This window comes from Quercus robur, chromosome 4 (genome assembly GCF_932294415.1).
Source record: "Quercus robur chromosome 4, dhQueRobu3.1, whole genome shotgun sequence".
In the NCBI taxonomy this organism is placed as follows: domain Eukaryota; kingdom Viridiplantae; phylum Streptophyta; class Magnoliopsida; order Fagales; family Fagaceae; genus Quercus; species Quercus robur.
Window position 1 is genome coordinate 18,260,550 of NC_065537.1, and position 24,687 is coordinate 18,285,236.

At 32.7% G+C, this 24,687-nt stretch overlaps 1 protein-coding gene and 1 pseudogene across 4 annotated transcripts; one reads left to right on the top strand and one right to left on the bottom strand.

Annotated features, from left to right (window-relative positions):
- Nucleotides 1–2,997: 2,997 nt before the first annotated feature.
- Nucleotides 2,998–6,843, bottom strand: LOC126721485 (U-box domain-containing protein 38-like; annotated as a pseudogene).
- A 3,184-nt stretch (nt 6,844–10,027) lies between these two features.
- Nucleotides 10,028–22,614, top strand: LOC126720739 (uncharacterized). 4 transcript variants are annotated; one of them, XM_050423517.1, is made up of 4 exons: nt 10,028–10,260; nt 20,191–20,389; nt 21,020–21,423; nt 21,892–22,614. In XM_050423517.1, exons 1-4 carry the CDS (start codon nt 10,050–10,052, stop codon nt 22,461–22,463), a joined length of 1,386 nt encoding a protein of 461 aa, XP_050279474.1. In that variant the 5' UTR covers nt 10,028–10,049; the 3' UTR covers nt 22,464–22,614. The 4 variants fall into 4 exon arrangements, with proteins under 4 accessions (XP_050279474.1, XP_050279473.1, XP_050279471.1 ...); XM_050423516.1 differs by having other exon boundaries at nt 10,035–10,260; nt 21,658–22,614; XM_050423514.1 differs by having other exon boundaries at nt 10,035–10,260; nt 21,020–22,614.
- Nucleotides 22,615–24,687: the final 2,073 nt, after the last annotated feature.

Consider the following 24,687-nt stretch of genomic DNA (forward strand, 5'->3'; position numbering starts at 1 on the left):
AAAAAATCACTATCTGATCTTGATTGCACGTGTACGTGCCACTTATCCAAGAGCATCGCACACCTCGCATGCATATATATGCATATAATAGAGCTATGTGTCTATAGATTCTAAAATCATTTTATTTATTGGTATTTGTATCAGACTATATACCGATAACATATTTTGTAAACTTGACAAACCTTAAAACACAAACACATTTGATCATTTATATATTACAATGGTATATTAATATTAAAGGGTTTACATAATTTACTATTAGGGAAAGAAGAAATTGTTTAAGAGAAACTAATGTCCATGCATCTGCCTTGTTAAAATTTGATTGCCTATTGATAAGAATTAGAAAGGTAGGCTCTATCATATCTCGAATGGATTTAGATCCTCTAAAATTCCTAGGGTACTCTACTAATAGATTTCTTTAAATTTATTTGGTAGGGTATCTTATGAACTCTAGAGAATCCGAATCCGTAATGAAACTCTACAAGATCTTAATATTAGGTTCTACAATCGAATTTAAATATGTAGGCACATTAAAATTAAATGATAATATTGTTTGTATTTTATTATTCAATGCAATTATGCGTTTATTTTTAATTAAGATAACTAAAACATAAGTTTGGCTTTTTAAAACAAAAAAAAAAAAAAAAAAAAAGAAGGCGGCAAAAAGACTATTTTAGTCCCTACATTTTGGTGTCACAATCTGATCCCTACATTTTCGTAACAATTAATTTGGTCCTTGATATTTTTAATTTGCAGTCAATTTGGTTTCTACCGTTAACTTACTAACGGAAATTACTTATGTAGCAAACAATGTGTGCAGTTGGCAAGCTTGATGCTGAAATGGATTAAAAAATAATATTAAAATTTTTTTTATTAACATTAAAAAAATGCCTACTCATCATTTTAATAATTACAAAATGCTACGTCAGAAAAAACAAAAGAAACCCCACAATTCTAAAAACAAAATGAATCTAAAACTGATGATTTTCTTTCATTTTCTTGCAATCCAAACACACATCCAAAATCTGCGAACACTCCAACAGTCCATCAATACACACAAGCTTAGACTTCACAAACTCATAGTGCATACATTCTCTTATTCTCTCATCCACAACAACTCAATAATTACAGGATACAAACCCACCTACAATTCACAAAGCTGAAACTTAAAAATACAAAGAAATTCCACAGAAGCTTAAGAAATTTAGTTGTTTACACGCACCATCTTAAACCCATAAATTAAACCCAATAAAAAACCCCAATCACGGCAATGGAGAACCCAAGAAATCACGGCACTTGAAGTGGAATAAATAAGATTCACCTTCGATCGTGGCTATGGGGGGTCAACGGTGAAGGAGTGAAGATGGGTGTTCTTGCCTTGGGTTACTTGCAGTGAGAACAAAGAAGAGAGAGAGTGAGGTCGAGAGAAAGAGTGAGGAGGTTACTTTGATGGTGGCTTATGGCCATGAGAGGTGGAGCTTGGTGTTCGTGAGAGGTGAAGCTTAGTGTCTGTGGTCATAGAGGCAAAGAGAAAGCAAAGAGAGAGAGACAGAGAAGGGATAGTGGCTAGGAAAAAACAAAGAGAGCCACGACCTGGAGTGGCAGTGTTGGTAAGGAGTGAACTTAAAAGAGTTTTGCAAATATTTGGATCTTTGTGTGTGATTGGATTGCAAAATGAAAGAAAATCCCCAGTTTTAGTTTTTTAGATTCATTTTATTTTTAGAGTTGTGTTTTTTTTTTTTTTTTTTTTTTTTTTTTTTTTTTTTTTTTTTTCTGATGATGTGGAATTTTGAAGTTATTAAAATGTTGAGTTGGTATTTTTTTAATGTTAGTAAAAAATTTTAATATTATTTTTTAATCCATGTCCGCGTCTAACTTGCCAACTATGCACACCATTTGCCACATAAGCAATTTTCGTTAGTGAGTTAACAATAGGGATCGAATTGACTATAATTTAGATATAACAGAGACCAAATTGATTGTTACGAAAATGTAAGGACTAAATTAACTATAACGTTAAAATGTAGAAACTAAAATGGTGTTTTTACCAAAAAAAAAAAAAAAAAAAAAAAAAAGTAACGAGACTACATGATAAATCAAGCAAAAAAGATCATGTGATGCCCTGTCATCAAAATGTTGAAATGGGCTTTCTAATTTTCTGCCAATCGGGATTAAATAAATAAAAAAATCATTCAACACTTTAACTTGTGGTCAAAATACCAATCGGCATTTTGATAGTTTGACATTTCATTTTTAACTATTTTATTTTAGTATTTATTAAATATTTTAAGAGATAATTACATTATTTTTATCCTAATTAAAGTAACCCAACATATGAGTAGGGTGATCCCATTTAAAAGAGAGTAGGTTTTTAAATTATCAAATTAATTAGGCAAAAAGTCACTTTTAGTCCCTACATTTTCAGTAATTCCCATTTTAGTTCTTATATTTTATTTTTACCACTTTTAGTCCCTATCCTGAAAAACGCTTCTCATTTTGATCCCTGCCATTACATCAGAAACAGAAAAAACTGACGTAACAAACGGCAGGAATAAATAATAGTAAATTAATGTTCACGTGGCCTAAATTAATAATAAAAAATATTTGTTGGCATTAAAAAATGCCACGTTAGTATTTAAATTAAAAAAAATTAATTTTTTAATTTAAAATTTTTTTTTTTGGTTGAAAGACTATTCATATAAAAACCAACAAAACAACTACACAGAAACGGCTGCCATACTAGCAGCAACTAGTCCAGCATAATACAAGCCATTAATGTCCTTGGCAACTAAAGTTTCCAGTTCAGTAGTAAAAGGACACTCAAAAACAACAAAATCTTCCTTCATAACACTACCCCATTTTGCCAACCAATCCGCAAACTTGTTGGCTTCTCTAAACACGTGGGGCACCCTTACTTGAGGAAGCTTGGCCAGCAAATACCTGCAGTAAGGAGTAACAAAATTTATTAATTTTTACTAAATAAAAAAAATTAAAAACAGAATTAAAAACTAAAAATTACATGAATTAAAATTTAAGTTTGTCTTGAACAAGAATACATACCCAAATCTAAGAACACAAACCCAATAATTAAAATTCAAAAATTAAAAATCTGAAAATCACCATTTTCTCAAACCCAGCAATATCATCGAATCCTAAAGCCTTATGGTATCAAATCAATCCAAAAATACAACCCAACCAATCCAAACAAAAAATATCTCAAACTCAGAACAACCCCTCTTTGAAGACATAGCTGACCTCCCTTCCACGGATACAGCCAAGTTGCAGAGAATCAACGGCACGCGACTCGCTGACTCGCCGGTTTTAGCCATTGCTAAAAGACTCGGCACGGCTCCGAGTTGCACTAGCTTGACTCGGTTACTTTGAACTAGAGTCAAGTGGTACAGTGCCAGTGCTGAGTCGTGCCGAGTTTGCTCGCTTTCTGATCTCAGCGCGTGCATCAATGGCGGCAGAGCTCCTAACACTCCGATTGCCATTTTGTTGTCGTCCTCCAACGCTAAGCTGAAGAGAGCGCCAGCGGTGTGTTCCTGCGACTCGCTGAATCCGCCTTTCAACGCGTCGATCAAGAGCGGAACGAATCCTGACCGCACGATCTGCACCTTGTTGCGCTTTTCCAAAGAGAGGTTCACCAACAAAGTGATGGCGTTGACTTGTACGGCGGCGTTTTTGGATTGAATCAACGACCGGACGGCGGAGAGTAGCCGAGGAGTACGGAGCAAAACCCTAAGGTCTTCTCTAGTCCTCGTGAGCTTCCTCAGCGAAACCACAGCTTTGATTTATTTGAAGAGAGGGGTCGTTCTGAGTTTGAGATTTTTTTTGTTTGGATTGGTTGTGTTGTATTTTTGGATTGATTTGATAGCATGAGGCTTTAGGGTTTGAAGATATTGCTGGGTTTGAGAAAATAGTGATTTTGAGATTTTTAATTTTTGGGTTTTTGTTCTTAAATTTGGATTTGTGTTCTTGTTCAAGACATACTTAGAGTTTCATTCATGTAATTTTTAGTATTTAATTCTGTTTTTAATTTTTTTTTATTTAGTTTAAATTAATAAATTAATTTTTTTTAATTTAAATACTTACATTGCATTTTTAAATGTCAAAAAATATTTTTTATTATTAATTTAGATCACGTGGACATTAATTTGCTATTATTTATTCTTGCCATTTGCCACGTTAACTTTCTCCGTTTCTGATGTAACGACAAGGACCAAATCGAGAAGCGTTTTTCATGATAGGAACTAAAAACGGTAAAAATAAAATGTAGGAACTAAAATGAGAATTGCCTGAAAATGTAGGGACTAAAAATGGTTTTTCGCCAATTAATTATTCATTTGTGAAAAGGAATAATTAATTTATAAATTTAAATTCTCAATTATGTTCTAAATTCTCATTCCATGCATATATGTTCATCCTTTATTTGATTGGACCGATGAGAATTTTAGGTGTTTGATTATTTTTTCTATTTAAAAGACTAATTAAAATCAATTACCCTTTAATCATTTGCATTCTAGTCCATTTCAAGGATATTTTTCAATTAATAATATTTTATTCTTCAGTATTTTCAATATAGAGTTTCGTTTTCCTATATGAAAAGTGATTGCATGAAATGACATTTTTTTTTCAATTGTTACCCCTGAAATTTTTGAAATGACAATATTACCCCCTAGACCAAGGTTTTTGAGAAATTTAAATCTTTTAGTCTGATTATAAAATGAAATATTTATAATTATTTTTAAATAATATTAAATGATTATTTCCCGGTCATCCTCTCTCACCATTGCCTTTTCCTGTTAATTATTTCACCATTGCTTTTTATTTTGAAAATTGTATATTATGTATTTAAATAATAAACATTCACTGTGGGTAACTGTAACTTGTTTTTTCCTTGATAATTTTATCCTCTTCTTTGTTGATTGATGGGGGCAATGCAGTCTGTTCAGAAGCTTTGTATCATTTCTCTCAGTTCTTTGTTTTGTTTTGTTATAAGTTGAATGTTTAAAAAAAAAAAGCTTTTTAAGTTTGGAGGGTTGCTTGCTTGGTTGTTGTGGGTAAGGTTAATTGAGTAGTAATTGGTTTTTTACCCACAAAAGTAATTTACTAGTTTGGCTAACTAATCAGATCTCTTTTCATCTATAATTGAAATTGAAAATATCTATATTCTGTCTTGATAAAAATGAGGCACATCCCAAGATTTGGGCGCTTATGGATTACAGCTTCTTTTTTTTCTTTTTTTCTTTTTTTTTTGAATTCTATGATTAGGTTTTTTTTTTTTTTTTTTTTTGATGGGAAAATTCTATGATTAGTTGATTACAGCTAATTGTGTCAGACTTGTCCAAATATCTAAGCAAGAAAGCTCCTAGGGATTATGTACATAATAATAATAAGGGAACGCTTTTTTAATAACCTCGTTTTTCCGCTGTCCCATTCACTGAAGCCATGCTGCAATCTTGACATATGTTATTAATTTGCTGATAGCACGTCTTTTAAAATCTTAATAATTCTATTCAGCAAAAAAAAAAAAAAAAAATCTTAATAATTCTATCTAACCCGACACTGGAAAAGTTACCGGTCGTTCAAGAACATGGGTATAGGAAATATCTTTAAAAATTTTACATAAAAGAAAAAGAAAAACTTTTTTTTTTTAATTTCCTTTTATAAAAGTAATATTAAAAATTTTAAAAAATAATTTATTAAACTCTTAGGTGAGTTGTTTAACAACTCTACCAAACAGGACTTTATATATTTACCTTCGTAGTTGAAGGTTTTTTTTTTTTTTTTTTTTTTTTTTTTTTTTTTTTTTTGAGGAACAAAACAGCCTAACAATTTTATTAAATTGCTAGTAAATTAGCCAAAACAAAAGTGCCAACAAAAGGAGGAACATTTTTTAGCCAAACTAATACAGGAGAGGTGAACTTAGCTTTCTTTGCTCAGACGTATTACAACATTAACGTGCCTATAAATATATTTAAAAAAAAAAAAAAAAAAAAAAAACCAACTCTGTAAAGAATTTACATAAAAAAGAATGTCCCTAGCCAGGTGCCCATATGCAAATCGAAGTTTATCAGTAGACTTAGGGAAGTTGATGACCATTTCATAATCACCTTCGAAAGTTGATTAACCAATAGCGATTTCATGAACAAACTAATGGCCTGTTTGGATGTTTAAAAAATGAGGAGAGTAGAGTAGAGAGAGGAAATAATTCAACTACCTTGTTTGAAAGTTTTTGAAGAAAATAAAGGGAGGGGTTTCAACTATCTCTAATCCCTCATTTTTAATTCCCTCAAATTAAAGAAATTTGGAAGGAAAGTAGAGTAGATAAATTATTGACCATATAAATTCTCCAATTTACCCTTTCTAAATTAACAAAATTATTATATAAATAATCTTTATTTGTTTTTTGAGAAAATAAATAATTTAATGCTAAATTTTTAGAAATTCAGGACCAGAAAAGCCACCAAAACAAACACTTCTCTCTTTCAAAAAGTGTAACTATAAGTTTTATTTTCTAACAAACAAAACGACAAACAAAATACACAATACTCAAATTTCAGTTCCTTTCCCTTTTCCTCCATTTTCAGAGCACCTAAGCAGAAATTAAAGCCACAAAATGACAAAGATAACACGAATTAAGGCTTTGCTTTAACGAAATGAATAAAGTTTTCCAGTACCGACAACGACTTCGCAAGCGAAAACAGAGATCTTAGGAGAAGAGCGAGGTTCAAGGAAGTAATCGAGAGGGACAATGAATCGATGGTTTTGGAGCCGGAGCTCCGGCACCAAGTACCAGGTTCCGACGATGTGGTTCGGCGAGGAGTTCACTTCGGCCATTGAAGCCACCGTTTGGACGAAGAATGATCTTGTGGCTAAAAATAGCGAAATGGTGCGAGAGAATAGAGAGTGAGAACGAAAGAGCTGGAGTGGGTTTATAAGAGCATCTCCAGCAGCCTCTCTAAATTTTTGCCTAATTTTTACCTGTTTGGAGAATGAACAGTGACATTTAGCTTTTAACTACCCACTTTTTCAAATACATTTTCCAACAGACTCTCTATCTTTTACTCTATCCAATTTAAATATTATTTTTTCATTCATTTTTTAATCTCTTTTATTTATTCTTTAATCTACTTTTTTTTCATACACGTTTCTCAGTACTACTAAATCCTCCACCATTCATTTTTCACAGAGAAAATATCTCCTTCCTTTGGCCTTTCTTCTCTAGTAGATTCTTCTTCTTCAGCCAAGCATATACTCATGTGTTGGTTGTAAAAATTCTTCTATCTATCAATTGCTAAAATCATTTAGATCAACAACGACCTTTCACCCAAAGTCTCTCAGATCGATCTGGTAGTTTTGGAGCTTCGGTTGCCGGTTTTTCTGGGTTCCAATGGTAGATCAAGAAGGTTTTCAAAGACATAGGTGCATGCTTTTGGGTCGACTTGCTAAGACTCTGTGCATGCGGCCGGATTTGGTTAGATCGGCTTCTCTATATATAGTTTTTTTGTTCTAATTTTTGTTTGGGGTTGAAGGAATTGCAGTTTGCTGGATCGTTTTTGTGAGAGAAAGTTGTGTTGATTTTGTGAGAGAGAGTTGCTTCCCCTTTGTTTTCTGATGAGAAGAGAGACTGAAGAATGAAAGAGAAAGGGAGGAAAGAGGAAAAATAATAATCTTTTATTCAATCGGTGATTATTTTAATTGAGGAAAATGTTTGGAGTTGCTACAGTGATTGCTACAGTGCTCTCCATGCCTGGAGAGCTACTGTAGCAAATCTAAAAAAAAAATTGGAGTTGAAGAGCCTGTTGGAGTGCTTGTTTTGCGTGAACAGTGTCTGTTGCTCTCCAAAATTTGGCTTTACCGAGTTTGTTGGAGATGCTCTAAGTGAGGGTGGCGCATGCGTCACCAACATTTTTGATAATGAGTGTGAGAGAGGGACATGTGGAGCGAATCTGAGGGTTTTGGGTTTGGATAAGATTTATGTGAACCGTTGGATATTGATTGAAGCCTTTTTCTATGGTGAAAATTGGTGGTAGGTTTCTGAATGTTACCGTTCCATTTTCAAATAGGGATAAATTTGTTTATTTAAATCATTTTCTTTACTCTCCTTCCTCATTTTTAAAACATCCAAATAAGAGGAAGGGCTAATTACTCCCTTCCTCCTTATTAATTTTAAAAACATCCAAACAAGGAGGATAATCATTCCTCTCTACTCTCCTCCCTCTTTTAACTTCCAAACAGGCCAGTTGCACGCTGAGCCGTTAACAGTGCCAAGACAGACACAGACAAGGGCTTTGGAATTTTTTTTGCAAGAGAAGCCATAACTTCACCCTTTGAATTTTGGACCACTACACTCTACACCTATACTGGCTTCATCAAACTCCTAAAAAATGACTCCATCAAAATTAGTCTTAAAATAAGAGCAAAACATTTGGGTAGCTTAAACAATCTTATCCAAATGAACCACACACAAATGAACACATTTGCCTAAACAATGCACAATATACAATATTGCATATTATTCATGCAAATGTGTACCCATGATATACATATTTATTTATTTGACAATGTAAAGCGTACATTATCATTTGTGTAAGAACTAAAAATGTAAAGGCTCAAGCCCACTTAAAATAATGTTGCCTGAATCTTCAAATCAAGCCCAAATAATGAATTTTTAATAGAGCAGGATTCTAAACCAAGTGCAACACTGAGATTGTTCCAAGTCTAAAGCTAACAGAGCTTAAGTTAACAGAGCTTAAGTGAGAAATAGAAGTAAATAAATCAAGATTCCATGAAAATACTTCCTCGGGCAGGTTTGAGGATGGGTCTTATATTGATAAGTAAGGATGATATTTCTTTACAGGGTATTTCTTTGTTCTCTCACTTGTTCATTTTTTCTTGGAAAACGTTCATCCCCTTTTTTTGGGGGTTCCTTTCCGTATATAGCTCATTCCCTTGCATTTCAACCCTCTACTTGTACGTCTCAGGGGATTATTTAGGATATTTGTCCCATTAGGACCCTTTTAGAGGTGGTAGAGGGAGTTGTTAATTGTGAAATTACTGTTTAGGGGTCATTTCCTTATTAATGCAGTTGGTTAGGTTGGTGCAGAGTATTGAATGTAGAAGTGAGAGGTGTAATCTTTAGGAAACTTCCTCCCACCACCATTGCAAATCTTGTACCCTCTCATTGCTATCCATTCCCTTATCTTAGGGCCTTTAAGGGAGGCCAGCTGTCCTTTGGCTCTCCTATCCTCCTCGGGTAGGTGCAATCCTCAAAGTTTGCCTACCTGTCTTTGCCTAGATTGGGCAGATTCGTCCTTGGATTGGACCCCTCGATAACACCCCCCCCCCCCTCTCAAAAAAAAAAACAATTTGTAAATGTAAAAAACATAATTTTCCTTCCATTTAACAATAAATCACACATATTTTGATTAGAGACTTTTAGTTTAACTAATTGGTATCTTCTAGATATTTTTATTGAAAGCATTTAAAGTTTAGATTCTCAACTCTCAACTATTGAATTAAAAAAAAAATAAAAAAAATAAATCTTAAATAAAAATTCAGCAAACTCTAAGGGAAGTACAACAGGCGTTAAGGAAAATAAGTTCTTCATTTTTTCAAAGAGTATAATGAAAATACTTATTAATCAGTACCTTTGATGTTTTTTTTTAGTGTTTTCCCATGTTTTTTTTTTTAAATAAAGAAAATGTTAGAATCATAACTTTTATCATAATTTTTGACACAATTTGTTCACGTAACAAATTATGAATGATGGAATAAGAGTGGTGGTTCTACAACTTCACTACTCATAACTCATCACGTGCACAGATTATGACAAAAATTGTGATCTTATTATTTTTAAAATAATAAAACAAAAATATCAAATTAAAGCAAATTTGATTTGATATTTTTGTGGAAAGTGGTACGCTTGTAATAAAACCCCTCTCCTGTACAAAGGCTACACCTTCCCGGTGTAACTTCTTCTCTACAAGTTTTCATTTCTCTCTCTCTCTCACTATCTCTCTGCAAGTAGTCAGAAATCTTTAATGTCTTATTATTATCAAAATGAAGAGTGGGAAGTGGATGTTGATGAAGAAGAAGAAGAAGAAGAAGAGGAAGAAGAGAAATGGGTGAAGAATTATTCGTCTAATCACCAAATACTGTTGGTGGGTGAGGGAGATTTCTCTTTCTCTTTGAGCTTAGCTCGCTCTTTTGGCTCTGCTTCCAACATTCTCGCTTCCTCTCTCGACCCTTATGGTATGTGTTCATGTTGCATGAATCTATGTCTATGCACATGCTCACGTTGTTCTTTTATGTAAATGTCAAAAAAGAAAAAGAAAAAAAAAATCTTGGTCTTTTATTAATAAAAGGCCTTGTTACTTGTTTTTTTTCTTGTGTTTGTAATCTTTGGGAAACTGGGTTTCTGTTTTTCACTTCTCTGTTTCCATTTCAAGCTTCCATTTTTTTTTTGTTAAGAAAAGTAAAAGAGAATAGGTTTATATGATATGTTATGATTGTATATATGTCATTTTAATTTATGTCATTGCATTTATGTTTGGGAGGAAATTTGCTGCTACTCACTCGTTTATTTTGGTGAAATTGATATTCTGATAATTTATGGAACCTAATAATTAAAGCAGAATGTTGTACGTTTGAGTCTCCACTTGGTGATTTAATTGCAAAATTCCTTACTTTTTAATTTTTATATTCTTTTAATAGTATCCAAACAAAGTATCGGGGTTAATGTTCAATGACAAGGTTTAGGTGAGTTTATTTTAGTGTTACAAGGAAAAGTTGGTCATACCATATATGTAAGTGTTGCAATTTTTTAAGTTGCTCATACCATCTTAGCTTTTGGCCAAGTTATGATTTTGTTAATGCTTCTCTGTTGAATTAGATGTCTTGATGGAAAACTACGAGGATGCGAAATGGAATTTGGAAAATTTAGAGAAGCTGGGAGCATCCCTCTTACATGGAGTGGATGCAACTAAATTGAAGCTTCATAGTGATCTTAGGGGGCGGAAATTCGATAGGATTATCTTTAACTTTCCTCATGCAGGGTACCATGGAAATGAAGCCCACACACGTGTGATTAAGTAAGTTGTTGTATAGTAATTTTGTGTCTTAATTAAAATTCTTGTCCCTTTCTGGAAAATGTAATTGTTGATATATTAACTTCATGTTTGGCAATGAAGTCATTTTAATTATTGCAAGTTTATTAGGATTATGAACAAGTAATGCTATAAATCCATTTGCTTTTAACTACCTGTTAAAGTTCATTTTGATAAATCTCATTTGCATAGGCATGGAAATTAGTAATAGGCCTTGGCATATATATCAAAATTGAAATCCTCTATTTGCTGTTCTGAATTTAACCATTGTGTAATGAGCACATTCTCTGGGTGTTTGGAAACCCGTTGGTATGAGAGTTATGCGGGTGCCACAACTTGTTGCACAATTTGTACCACAACTCGTTCACGTGGCAAGTTGTGAGTAGTGGTGAGGTGATGGTGGGTCCATGTAAGGAGACCTCTCCACCACTCACAACTTGCCACGTGGGCGAGTTGTGGCACAAGTTGTGTAACAAGTTGTGACACCAACATAACTCTTGGTATGGGAATGTATAGCTTTTAAATGAAAAATGTTGAATGTTATTAACATGTTTGTTGACATTACATTTTTTGAAAAGTTGTGAAGCAATTTAAATGATTCTTACAAGATCCACATTGCTGAGTCATCTTGAAGTAGAACGTTGGTATTTGGAAGTCCTTCATTGGGCATGTTGGCGTGCATTAATCAAACTGATGTCAAAATATGTGAAACATTGCTGCATTAAGAGTTATTTGTAATTGTTTGACAATAATGCTTATGTCCAAGGGCTCTCTGGAATTTTCTATTTATTTCAGGGATCTAATACTATGTTTTAATTTCATAATCTGGTGCCTACAGGATGCATAGAAATCTTGTTCATGGCTTCTTTAGTAGCGCAAGAGGCATGCTTCAAGCAGATGGTGAAATTCATGTGAACCACAAAACTACTGCTCCATTCTGCCACTGGAATATAAGGGAACTTGCTTCGAAGAACTGGTTAGTTTTGATTGGGTGTGTTGATTTCAAGAAAGAAGACTACCCAGGTTATAACAACAAAAGAGGGGATGGTTCAAGATGTGATGAATCATTTCCTTTGGGTGAGTGCAGTACGTTTGAATTCAGATTGTCTCCTACGGCTAGAGGGATAGCACCCTCAAGTTCATTTTAACATTGCTGTATGGTTGTAGTAGGACATGAAAGATCTCAGTCATTTCATGAGATTCCTGTCCAAATGCAGCAGTGGTCACCTTCACTTAATTTCACTTCTCGAGTAGGTCACTTAACAATTATGGAACGAATTTCACAGAATCTGAGTTTGCCATTAACAAGTAGCGCGGGAAATCCATTCTCTAGGATGATTGATGGGTACTTAAGCAATCCCACAGAAACATTTGGAGGAATCAATTGTGATTTAAGCTACTCCAGTCATGAGCGTAGTCCTGATTTTGGGAGAGACTTTGCAGCAATGCCTGGAAGAACCCTGAATGGTGACCCTATATGCTTTGCATGAGCATTGTATTAGCATTTTGAGGTCAATGCAGCTGAAAATGTTGTTGAGTCATGATCACCAGTTGAATGCAAGTGATGCACAGCAATTACAGTACTGGTGACTACCATATGTTTTGTATTTGTGTTGGTTTTTTTAAGTATGTTAGTGAAGCCGTAGTGAATCACTAGTGATTAGGACTTTTGAAGCTGTGTATATATCAGCCAAGTTAAAGTTGGGAGCTGATCTTTTGCTAGAATATAAATTAACTTACATTCTGGTTAAATGTTATAATTTAACTTTCCTATGCAGAATGGGTTGTGCTTATTTACTTAAGCCCAAACAAGTTGCCTTTGAAAGCAGCCATGCTACTTGTTGCAATTATTAATTTTTAAACCCTGACGAAGTTTCAAGTCCAAGTTATTACTTTGTTAAATTATGAAAGGTTCTATTAACAGATGTTTTTAAGATAATTGTTAATAAATTATTTTAAGTAAGTTTTAATATAATCTTAATGAGGAATATAAAAAGCCATTAAAAAAATTAATTTCTTTTTTCTTTTCTCATTATAAACTTTTAAAAATATTTATTAAACCAATGCGCTTAAGATATTCATTGAGGGCTTGACCTCACCAATATGTTGAGGGAAAACTAATGGCATAAAAATTCCGAAGTAAAAACCATGGGAAGGGCTTGACCTTACCAACCCTAAGGCAAAACAGATTCAGCACCAACTGAATGAAGTTTTTCAAATCAAATTAGCAATTCCAATTAAAAATTACTAATGTTATCCAATCAAGCTCCAAATCCATGAACTTTTTCAATTATGGAGTGTTCCTTGCGAATCTTCTGTCCACAACTTCTAGTACCCTCTTGAATCACACTTGATCTTTATATGTATCAAACGGAACATTGGTAGTGGCTTTAGAGGGCGGATGCCACAGCAACCTCAAGCACTACTTTCTCAAGCTCTCCAAAACTCTTTTTCATGTAGTTCAAGTTTTTCTTTTATACCACAGCCCATAGTCTTAGTTCGTACCTAAAAGTTTCACATGTTTGGCTATTCCTTCTTTTTTGCTAAAGTTTGGCTATTCCTTCTATGGTTGAAAATGGGGGAATATTTATATTCAAATGAGGCACATCCCAAGATGGGCATTTATAATTATGGCTAATTGTCGCAGACTTGTCCAAATATCTAAGCAAGCGAATGAAGGGAAAGTTCCTAGGGATTATGTTCACAAGGGAGTGCCTTTTAACCTCGTTTAGTCGTTTTTCCTCTGAACCATTCACCGAAGCCAAGGAGCAAACTTGACACATGTCCCAAGCTTATTTAAATGTTAATGGTTGATTGCACTTCCTTTTATAATCCTAAATTCCCAATGATTCCTTATAACGACCTGCAAACCTGACACGATATAACATGTAATTAGTAAGTTATGAATTGAGATTTAATGGATTAATATCATATTTCAATTGACACAACTGACCCGTTTAATAAATGGATTGAGTTAGTGTTTAACCCATAGAACTTGTTTGACCCATTTAATTAAATGACATTTTATCAATATATCTTTCAAACTCTAGGTATATAAACTTATTAGTTGTTGTGGTTTATTTTCTTTGACACATTATGATTGATTATTTGTAATATTGAGATATGCTTTAATTTTGAATAATTATTTGTGATGCAGTTACTTGTTAATTCTAAATTTTATATTAAAAAATATAATTTTTTTTTTCGTTTTGATAAAATCTAATAAATAGATCGACATGATTGACCTGTTTAATAAATGAATCATGTTAGGATTGAGGAATCTTAACCCATTTAATAAACATGTATGGTTAGTGTTGACATATATAGTTGGATACTTATAAGTTGACACGACACAAATTGCCACCCTTACTTAAATGTAGTTTAGTTCTTAACTTTTTGGTATTGTATTAATACAGTCTTTACCATTTAAGTAATCGATATAAAATTTGTGTGGCTAGAATACAAAATTATTTTTATGCCACTTAGGTTGCCATGTGGATTAAAAAAAGAAAAAGAAAAAAGGGAAGGAATTAGTTCAGTGTTTCACCAACCCATCCACTTAGTAGTTAGCACTTAGCATAATGAAAGCCCCAATCTCTCTCTCTCTCTACTTTCTTTGCATGTAGGGCTTAGTCATTCTATTAAAAACACCGTAGGGCTTTGATTCATTTATTTTTGTTTTCTTATAACTGAGAAAAGCCATTGACAACACTTGCCTTAGAACAGATAAATAATAGTAATTGTTTGATTTAGGGTGCATTTGTATAAGCTGTTGAAAAATTGTGTTTTGAGTTTAAAATAAATGTGTGTAAAAAAGTTATGAGGAGCTATAGTTGTAAAACAGAATTTCAGATTTTAAAAACGTTATTTTAATTTCTCAAAATGTCTAACCAAACGAATTCTTATCTGCGAATAGCTGCGTTGTGACAGCTATTGGGATATTTGGTTATTATTGATTTTCTTAATATTCGATTTTTTTCTTTTTTCATTTTGGTGATAGAGAAATGGAAGGTTATGGTTCGTATTTAAGATCGTTGTATGCTGATATGGGCATTGAAGGTAGGCTAGGTTTAAGGGGTCTAATTGAGGATTTCTGTAACCACAATGGTGGGATGATAAGATGTGTGGGTCCAAGAAAAGATTCGGACAATGATGAGCCCACTGGGGCTTTGTTCAAGGGGAGAAGACCAAAAATCCTTTAAAAGATTCGGTCTAGGCTCGAGACTAAAGGGCATAGTTGCCAAAAATATGAATTATGTCGAATATGAATTTTTATTTTTTATTATGTACCGTATTATATTGTATATCATAAGATATATAAATACTTAATAAAATTATATATATAATGTATATTTATTCATTATAAATTTGGAATATATTTGATTAATAACTAAATAAATCATTACTTATATAATAGTATTTAACACAACTAAGTAAATAAATTAAATTAACATATGTTTATAAGATACACATATATATTGATTATACTCATAAGTGATAGTACATGATGTATAAGCCAAAATAATAATTTCTTTTTATCATGTTGCCTAATTAACTCCATCAAAGTTAATGTTATCGTCATGTTCTTCATCTTGGAAAATTATTTTTTTCATTGGCATTTTCTTCTTCATCATCAATATTTACTATCTCTTTTATTGTTCTTTTATTCTAATAATTTTTTCTTTATATTTCTTTCTAGCATTTTAGCTTCTTAGACTTATAAAAATATATAACATCAAAAAAAAAAAAATTATATTTTCATTTAATACATTGTTCGTAGCTTAGAAAACAAATTTGCAAATATGAAAGTGAAGTGTTAAGTGTGTAGTCCATATTTTATAGGAGAAAGAGAAGAGGGAAAAAAAAACTCACGGACATGTTATTTTATTAGACTCAATTAAGTATTCCAATAATTGTGTATTAAAAAAAAGTCTAACAACTTTTTTAAATCGAATAAAACCACAATTTTTAACCCCCCCCCCCCCCAAAAAAAAAAAAAAAAAAAACTCATTTTAAACTCCTATACCTATGTATTTTATGATTCAATGATACGATATGATACGATACACACCTATGTATCATGCGATTCATTAGTACTTATGATATGCATTTACAATATGGAACTTTTTGTACATGATGATATGATATGATATTGATAACTATGGTAGAGGGATTAAAAAGGTTGAGGCGGAGGTTTAAGCAATTTTTTTTTTTTTTTTCAAGTTTGAAGTTGAGTCCACATGGTAGTACACATGGCATCCAAGGTGGCATAAATAAAAATTATTATTCTAGCTAGTAGTCACATCAACATTTTTCATTTATCACTTAATAACAGAGATTATTTTGACACAATACCAAAATGTTAAAAACTAAATCGATATATTTGAAATGTTATGGGCTAAATTAACACATAATGTAAACATTAGAGACCAAATATGTAATTTACCCATTTTTTATAGGAAAAAAATTGTCTCAAATTAGACACACATAATTAGAAGTTTCAAATTAAACTTCCAAAATGTTTCAATTTAAATTATACATTTTTTTTTCTGGAAATAAATTATACACTCATTAGTCATTAGTAATGATGTTATTAACCAAAAATATCTTTAACAAAATGACATTGTGTTATTATTTCATCACATAGGAGGGAAGGCTAAGTGCACTAGAAATGGGATTGTTATTAGGAACTTGAGATGCATGTCCTTGCAACACTTATGGTTTGTTTGGATTGAGGGAGAGTTGGGAAGAGTAGATTTTGGCCCAAAATTAGCCTATTTTCAACCAATTCTACTCCACTCCCCTCCTTTTCCCCTCAATCCCCTAGTTTTGCAAGTGAGTTGAGCATCAAGGATGCAATGCTTGAGTGGAGACCGACTCATATCGTCATAGACAAGGTTGGCCAATATTTTATTATTATTATTATAGTATTTCAAATGAATGAAGCTTCATAATAATAGACTAGCTGAATTCTATGATCATATATAAGATTACATGCATAAATGAAAAGATGTAATTCTCATAATTTTTTTAATGAATAGAAAAAGAGGCTCATAATAAGTTTAGCCATTGCCTTGCACCATTTTAATCCTTGCATTCCATTTTGGTATAAAACTGTTTGAGTACTATCCACAAATCTCGGACTCAAAGGTGTGATAGGTCATAAAGACTTCCTACTATTAGGTCACCTCCTTAGGTGGTCCCTATCCCAACATGTTGATTACCTAAAGCGTATTTCACGCATGGTTGGAGCAAGTGCCAAAAAATTTTGGCCCATTTGTATACAATGATAGTCATCAATTAGTATAAAATTTTGGTACAATTTTTTAAGTGTTGCATTTTAAGTTCTCCAATAAAATATAACAATGTGGCTATATTGACCAATAAATCCAACACTTTTCTTATTACTTGGTTTAATACAACTATGTGGTTGAATCAATTATGAAATTTAAGATACAACACTTGAAAACTATACCTAAAATATACACATAATACAAATATATGCCTTTTACCAATAAAGGAGTGGAAATAAAAAACATGTATATGTTGCATAAAATTTGGGTATATTGTCTTAGGTGCAATACATTAGATTTCGTAATTAAATTCAAACATATGAACCAATAAAACATTAATAGTGTTGTCTTTTCTAAGGAAATTCACCAAAATATTTAAATATAATTAGAGAACCTAATGTACATTCTATTGAACCTAATGTTGTTTTACCTAGGAGTAGTAAAATTGGACACGACCTGCAAACCCGACACGACATGACATGAAATTAGCAGGTTATATGTTGAGGCTTAATGAGTTCGTGTTATATTCGGGTTGACATGACTGACCTGTTTAATAAACGGGTTGGGTTAGTGTTTAACATATAGAACCCGTTTGACCCATCTGACTCGTTTAATTAAATAACATTTTACCAATATACCTTTCAAACTCTAGGTATATAAACTTATTAGTTGTTATAATTTATTTTCTTTGACATATTATGATTGATTATTTTGTGATGTTGGGATATGCTTTAGTTTTGAATAATTATTTGTGATGTAGTTACTCGCTAGTTCTAATTTTTATATTAAAAACATTTATTTGTTTGTTTTTTCATAAATTTTATTTTTAATTTTGATAAAATTTGATAAACATGTCGACATGACTAACCCGTTTAATAAATGAGTTGTATTAGGGTTGAGGTATCTTGACTTGTTTAATAAACATGTTTGGTTAGTGTTGACTTATATAGTTGAATACTCATGAGTTGATACTATACGAATCCGACACGTGAACACGAATTGTTATCCCTAATTTTACCCATATGTTATATTTTTCTAATATTCTTGGGTAGAACATATGTTCAGTATTTTAGATGTAATTTATTGATCTCCTAATTAATTAAAACGTAGTAGTATATAACTACATTTAATTTAATTGTTATTTTTCTAAAAAAAGAAGAATTTAATTTTTATTTAAAATGATAAAATTATCTGTGTTTTAATGTTTAATGGTCAATACAATTAGTAGTTTGAATTTAAATTAGGGAACTTACTATTTACCTTGGAAACACAAGAAACTTGAAATTTCAAATTAAGCATTTAAGCTGCAAGCCTGCAGGTTTCTAACTTTACCAAAAATAAAGATTATCAAAAAAAAAAAAAAATATAGATATATATATATATATATATATATTTACCAAAAATAAAAGTATAAAATTACTTCTACCTGATGGTGGCACACTCGTAATAAAACCCCAACTGCAGGGCACTTCTCTTGAAAATAAACACCTCTCACTTACAAAAAGGCCATGCCCGTTCACAGTGTCCCTTCCTCTACAAGTTTTCATCTCTCTCTCTCTCTGCAAACAGACAAAGAAAGCTGCAATGTCAAATCATCAAAATGAAGAGAAGCAAGTGGGTGTTGATGAAGAAGAAGAAGAGAAATGGGTGAAGCATTATTCATCGAATCACCAAATACTGTTGGTGGGTGAGGGAGATTTCTCTTTCTCTTTAAGCTTGGCCAACTCTTTTGGCTCTGCTTCCAATATTCTCGCTTCCTCTCTCGACCCTTATGGTATATCTCTCTCTCTCTGTGTATATCATTTTTGTTCATGCTGTACATATCAATGTCTATGCATGTGTTCAGTGTTTTTGTGTTTATGAACGTAGTTTTTTTATGTAAAAAAATGTCAAATTTTTTTACTTGTTCTTCTAACTAAAGGGTTTGTTACCCTTTTTTTTTTTTTTTTGGGGGGGGGGGGGTGTAATCTTTGGATGGTTGGGTTTGTTTGACACTTTTCTGTTTACATTTCAAGCTGTCATTTTTTTGTTAAGAAAGGGTAAGAGAAATGTTTTTGGGGATATGTGATGGTTCTATATCTGTCAGTTTAGTATATGTTGTTGCATTTACTTGTTTATTTTGGTGAATTTGATATACTAATAGTTTATGGAACTTAATAATTAAGCAGGATGTGCTACTTTTGAATCTCCACTTGGCAGTTGAGTACGAGGTTTTAATAGCAAGATTTCTTATGTATTAACTGCCAGGGTTCAAATCTCCCTTTTCCCAACTATCAAATTATAAATATATAAAACTATGTTCTTCTCATGATGTTTAGTTATGTGTATATATATATATATATATATATATAAAAGCACATTGGAGTTTATGATCAGTGGCAGGGATTAAGTGAGTTTATATCACAGTTAGAAGCACTTTTTTTTTTTTCTTGATAAATTTAGAAAGAAAATTTGTTCATGCCATTTATCACATTTATGTAAGTGTTGCAATTTTAACTTGGACTTGACAGTTATGTTAAAGATAGATGTTTCAATTCTTCCTTTTTTATCTTTTGGCCAAGTTATGATATTTGATAAATTACTGATTGTTCCAAAAGCTAAAGCATATACAAAATGATGAGAATAACTTTTAATTAATATCCTAACACTTCCTCTTACGTGTTGGCCCAACTGCCCCTTGATAAGTGGGTCTAACTTGTGAGATTATTCAACATTTTACATTGGAGGTAGAGTTATTAAGTGAATATTCTAATAATATTGTCAATGCTTCTATGCTGAATTAGATGTGTTGATCAAGATATACAAGGAAGCAAAATTGAATTTGGAAAATTTAGAAAAGCTCGGGGCATCCCTCTTACATGGAGTGGATGCAACTAAAATGAAGCTTCATAGTGAACTGAGATGGCGGAAATTCGATAGGATTATCTTTAACTTTCCTCATGCAGGGTTTCATGGAAAGGAAGATCATGCACATGTGGTTAAGTAAGTTTGTATTTTGTAATTTGTTTTGATTTTGTCTCCTAATATCCTTGTCCCTTCCTGAATGATATAATTGTTGATATGGAAACCTCATGTGTTGGAATTGAATTCATTGTAGTTGTTGTATGTTTAATAGGGGATTACAAATGAGCAATGTCGTAAATCCATTTTATTTTAACTACCTTTTCAACTTTATTCAGATAAACCTCATTTGCATAGGCATTATAAATAGTAATAGACATTGGTGTCATTTCTATATCAAAATTGAAAACCCCAATTTTTGTTTTTGGGAATAGGTAGCTATGAAATGAAAAATGAATTGTGAACTTGGTTTTGGGCTCTGGAATGTTATTCACATATGACATTCCATTTTTGCAAAGTTATGAAGCAAGTCAAATGATTCTTGGTTCTTAAAAGAACCACACTGCTGAGTCTTCTTGATGTAGGGTGTTGGTATCTGGAAGAGTCCTTCATTGGGCATCTTAGTTCGCATGAAGTGGAGAGATGTTAAAAGATGAGTCATTGCCTCATAAGAGTTATTTGTATTTTCTCCATGCTTATGTCCAAGGGCTCTTTGTGGAAATTTTCAGTTCATTGCAGAGATCTAATACTGTTGTAATTTGTTACCTACAGGATGCATAGAAATCTTGTGCACGGCTTCTTCCATAATGCAATAGGGATGCTTCGAGCAGATGGTGAAATTCATGTGAACCACAAAACTACAGCTCCATTCTGCCACTGGAATATAATGGAACTTGGTTTAAAGAACTGGTTGGTATTGATTGAGTGTGTTGATTTCAAGAAAGAAGACTACCCAGGTTATCACAACAAAAGAGGGGATGGTTTGAGATGTGATGAACCATTTCCTTTGGGTGAGTGCAGCACCTTTAAGTTCAGATTGTCCCCTACAGCTAAAAGGTTGCATACCGGGATAACAAGTATGGTTGCATCAATGCATGAAAGACCTCAGCAATTTCAGAGGATTCCAAAGCAAATGCAGCAGCGGTCGTCTTCAATAAAATTCAGTTCTCGAGCAGGTCACTTAACAAATATGGAGCAAACTTCACAGCATGTGAGTTTTCCATTAACAAGCAGCACTGGAAATTCATTCTCTGGGATGAATGATGGGCACTTGATCAATCCTACAGTAACATTTGGAGGAAACAATCATGATTTAAGACACTCCTTTCACACTCCTAGGCCTGCTATTCAGGGGAATTTTATTCAAATGCAGCAGTGGTCACCTTCAATTAGATTCAGTTCTCGAGCAGGTCACTTAACAAATATGGAACAAACTTCACAGCATGTGAGTTTTCCATTAACAAGCAGCACTGGAAATTCATTCTCTGGGATGAATGATGGGCACTTGATCAATCCTACAGTAACATTTGGAGGAACCAATCATGATTTAAGACACTCCTTTCACACTCCTAGGCCTGCTATTCAGGGGAATCCTCTTCAAATGCAGCAGTGGTTGCCTTCAATCAAATTCAGTTCTCGATTAGGTCACTTAACAAATATGGAACAAACTTCACAGCATGTGAGTTTTCCATTAACAAGCAGCACTGGAAATTCATTCTCTGGGATGAATGATGGGCACTTGATCAATCCTACAGTAACATTTGGTGGAACCAATCATGATTTAAGGCACTCCTTTCACACTCGTAGGCTTGCTATTCAGGGGAATCCTATTCAAATGCAGCAGTGGTCACCTTCAATTAAATTCAGTTCTCGAGCAGGTCACTTAACAAATATGGAACAAACTTCACAGCATGTGAGATTTCCATTACCAAGCAACACTGGAAATTCATTCTCTAGGATGACTGATGGGCACTCGATTAATTCTACAGAAGCATTTGGAGGAACCAATAATGATTTAAGACACTCCTATCATGCGCCTAGGCCTAATTTTGTGAGAGACTTTGCAGCAATGCCAGGAAGAACCTTGAGTGGTGACATGTATGCTTTGCGTGAGCATCATCGTATCAGCATTTTGAGGTCGATGCGGCTGAATAGGTTGTTGGGTCATGATCACCAGTTGAATGAAAGTGATGAACAGCAATTGGAGTACAGGTGACTACCGTAGGTTTAGTTTTTGTGTTGGTTATTTGAAGTATATTTGTGAAGAAGTGGTGATTAGGACTTTTGAAGCTCTGTGATTGTATATTCTGCCAAGTTTTACTTTGAAAGCTGATCTTTTTCCAGCATCCAAACTTACATTCTGGTTAGATGTTATGGTTTAAACCTTTCTAGGAAAAATGGGTTGTGCTTAGTTACTTAAGCTGGAACAAGTTGCCTTTGGAATGGAGTTGCCAGCTTTAGAAAATGAGAGCACTGCCTATGCATTAGACCCCAAAGTTACTTTCATTGGTCATTGTTAGTGTTTTTATGTTTGTTGGGCTTCCCATTCACCCGAACTCTATGTTTGGAGGATGGGAGAGTAAAGGAGAGGAGAGTAGAGGAAAAATTGTCCAGAATAAACTATAAAGTTAAACAGTAATTAAAAAAAATGAAACAAACTAGTCAGAAAACTCAAAATACCTAGCTGCTGCACTCCAAGTTTACAAAGTATAACAGTGATTTTCCATGACAATGCTTTGCTTGCCATTATTTTAAAGAAAACCAAAACCTCTATAATAGCTATTCACAAAAATTAAAACCATTAGAAAAGGAAATCAAGGAAGACCATTGTCCATTTCAGGGGGTATAATTTCTGGCTCATGATGTGCCCCAAGCTTTAGGATAACGGAATAAAATCCGCTATAATTTTTAGAGTAATTCTGTGGATTATATAAACTATATCAATTTATTGAGAAATTAGTATGTTGAAACTTACATTTAGGAGAAAACAATTCCTATTTGAAACTTGAAAGATAGAGAATGGGAAGGGGGGTATGAAAATGAAGGACAGATGAAAGTTTTCTCCTATTATTATTTTTTGAAATGGTTAGAAATCTCTTAAGTTTCAAACCAATTGGGTCATTGGCATTTTACATTATTTTGGTTGAAGAGAAATTAGGAAGAAAGGAAAATGGTGTTGGTGGGAATTTTTATTTTCTACTCAAGTCCACCAAAGTTCTTAGAAAAACATTGAGAGAAATGTACTTTTTCATGTAGTTCACTATTTTTCTCCTTTTAGATATAATCTTTTATTATTATTATTATTACTATTATTATTATTTTAAATGTGTATTTTTTGGAAACTTGTAACACGAAGTCTACAAGGAGTATGATTGGGAGAAAAATTCTATCTTTTTATATGTTGTCATTGTATTTAATCAAGTTAATCACATTTGTTTTATATAAAATGGATAGGAAAATGAATAAAATGTAATGTGTTCATCTCTATTAATTTACTTGATAATGTAATTTTATTTTTTTTTATACAAGAGCAGAAAAAATTAATTTTCAAATACTAATAAAAAATGATTTCTTATATAAAAAGAGTGTAATAGTGAAGTGATATAAATTACCTTTTTTATCATTTCAATTTTCTTCTCATTAAATGAATATATATTCAACTCAACCAGATTCTCAAAAAAAAAAAAAAAAAACTCAACCAAATCCACATTATGGAAAACTGAAAATTTTTCAATTGTTCACTTTTCCATCATTTCTATATTTTCTATTCTTCTATTCTTATACTTTTCTCTTCTGTCAACCAAACACATTAACTGTGCAAACTTTTTTTTTTTTTTTCCTAGTTTCACAAATGACAAAAGCAGTTGGTTTCCATTTTTAGAGATGTCTATTATCAATGTTTTAATTTACCTGTTTGTAAAAGAGGAAAACAAAAAAAAACCATTTTTTGTTAATACATGGAAAGTTTTGAATTAGATTGACACACGTATACAGACAAAAATTAAAAGTAAATATTCCTGATGAAAATTTCATTTTCGTTGAATCTTGTCATATTCTTTGAGAGTTCTGTTCTATTTTGGATGCTTGAACCAATATACTTACTAGAAGCCCATATATGGATTTATAAATGAAACAGGTAATTGTATTTTAAAGAAAATCTTCTATATTTCATTTTAAGTTTCCACAATAAATTTTGAGTAATACTACTGTAGGGACACAATTTTTAACGATCCAAGGATGACGTTGGGCTCGTGTGTAAAGGGCCCGAATAATATGATTTGTAGAGAGTGGGTTTGGAAAGGCCTGCCTTTGGGCGCTGGGTTTCTGTCTGGTCCCGGTTTCATGAGCGATCATACAAAGATGAGTTTGGACTGTATAGCTGAGCCTTGCATCAATGTAGTTTGAAAGGTTTGACTCCTCGAAATTAGTCCGAGGAGCAT